General features: G+C 63.4%; 1 protein-coding gene across 1 annotated transcript in view; it reads right to left on the reverse strand.

Moving 5' to 3' along the window:
• Nucleotides 1-1,770, reverse strand: part of HCFC1 (host cell factor C1) — a 25,310-nt gene extending 23,540 nt beyond the window's left edge. Inside the window, exon 1 of the mRNA XM_006915295.3 lies at nt 207-1,770. Coding sequence (XP_006915357.1) covers nt 207-399 — 193 coding nt within the window. The 5' untranslated portion in view covers nt 400-1,770. The remainder of the gene's footprint in view (nt 1-206) is intronic.
• Between the last annotated feature and the right edge of the window lie 217 nt (nt 1,771-1,987).

Genomic DNA, 1,987 nt, shown 5'->3' on the forward strand with positions numbered 1-1,987 from the left:
AAGAGAAGAAGGGGAGGAAAGAAGGATGAGGGGGAAGGGAGGGGAAAGAGATCAGAGGAAAAGGGGAAAGATGAAGGGAGAGAAGGGGGGAAGAGATGGAGGGAGAGAAGGAAAAAGACAGACGAAGATGATAGACGGAAAGAGGCAAGAGGAGGGAAAAGGAAATGGAAGGGAAAATCCGAGCGGCCAGAGAGCTTTGAACTCACCGGTGTTGTACACGTGCAGTTCGTCCACTATCCCCTCGTTGCCTCCACCAAACACCACGATGAGCTCCTTGATGGCCACGGCGCGGTGGCCGTGGCGGGGTCGGGGTACTGGACCCGACCAGCCCACCACTCGCTTCCAGCGGGGCTGCAGGAGCACCGCTGGCGAGTTGGCGGGCGACACGGCCGAAGCCATAGTTCCGGGAAAGGGCGCAGTGGGAAAAAGTCACCAAGCGGGAATGGAGCCCTTCAACAGCTCTCACACACCCCCTTTCGTCTAAGGCAGCTCTCACGCAGAAGCGGGTTCTCACACAGCGGTGCACGGCTCCATGGAGGCCGCCATCTTAATTATCCTCCTTCCCTTCGGTTCTTCCCCCTCTTCTCGTTCACCCTGTCTCCTCAAGAGTCGCCTGAAACTGTCGAGCGCCTGAGCCTGAGAGGCTGGAGGCCGTCGAGTCCTGCCGCTCTGACTACTTGCCCGGATGCTCCTGCTTACGAGCTAGAGCGGGAGGCCCTGGGAGCCGCCATCTTGAGCCGCCTCTCTCTCCTCCCTTCCTCAGTCGTAGCCCTCCCCCGCCGGAAATGGCGGAGCCCCGGCCCGGTTCCCACACCCCCCAAGTCCCCTGCACTGGCCGGCTTCCGGGGCGGGTGGAAAGGAGCCACAAGCGCGGCGGTTGTCCCAGCCCCGCCGGCGCTCAGACCACAATTGTGGGAGCCGCCATCTTGAGACCGTCCCTCTTCCCCGCCCAGCGCTTAAGTGCAGCCGCCGCTCCCGAAACGGCCTCGACACTTGTAAGGAATAGAGGCGCGCCGGAGGCCAGTGGAACGAGTTCGAATTGTCAGGGGCTGTTCGGAGGCTTGCGCCGTACGGCTTGTGAGGTCTCAAACCTCTCCCCTTAGTCCGCCTCTACTCCTCAGGCAGTGCCTGCCGCCCTGGGAGCCGCCATCTTGAGACTAGCTCCCGCTACCCCCCTATTCTCTTCCTCCTGGGTCGGTTCTTCTACTGCAAACCAAACGCAAGGCAGCGTCCGATCCTCGCTTCCCTCCTTATGACTCCTTCCCACAGGAGCCGCTTCAAAGAGCCAGAGTTAGGCCCCGAAGTGGCAACTGTACGGCAGGAGAACCGGTAACGGCAGGGCGCTCATGCCTCCTCCCTGGGAGCCGCCATCTTGTGTAAAGAAGTAACAACTAAACATGGCGGCGGCGACGGTCGGGCGAGTGGGCGGAGTCCAGCTACGTCACTATTGCCCCCTCCCGCCGTAGCTAGGCTTCGATTCTGGCTCGAACCCTCTTAAAGGCGCCCACGCGCTGCCTCGAAGCGAACGTTCGGGGCTGTGGCGCGCTCGGCTCGGGCTCAGACTGCGCTCGGGTCAGGCGCAAGCGCGCCCGGCCCCGCGGCCCCCCTCAACGTTCCTCCACGCCTCCGCCCTGGGAGCCGCCATCTTGCCACTTCCTTTCGCCCGGCCGTCCGCGGGCGTCAAAGGCGACTTTCAGCACAAAACAAAGATGGCGGCTGCGGCATCTGGGGAATGCCCGGATGAGAATGTCTCAGACGCGCTCGGCCCCGCCCCCTAGGAAACTGTCCCCCGGGTCGCTGAAGGGACACGCGCCCAAGGAGTTGCCTTTAGCAGTAGGGACAGGGCATAAGTTGCTGAGGGTGGTTGATGGGAGACATTAGAGTAGCGCCTCAGGCCGGGGAGCGGAGGCCCCCCCGCTCCGCGCATCCAGCGTCCGCCGGAGAGGCGGACCGTGAGCCCCAGCCGCGGGAACCGGAGGCGGGGCGA

The sequence above is a fragment of the Pteropus alecto genome, unplaced genomic scaffold (assembly GCF_000325575.1).
Source record: "Pteropus alecto unplaced genomic scaffold, ASM32557v1 scaffold396, whole genome shotgun sequence".
NCBI classification, from domain to species: domain Eukaryota; kingdom Metazoa; phylum Chordata; class Mammalia; order Chiroptera; family Pteropodidae; genus Pteropus; species Pteropus alecto.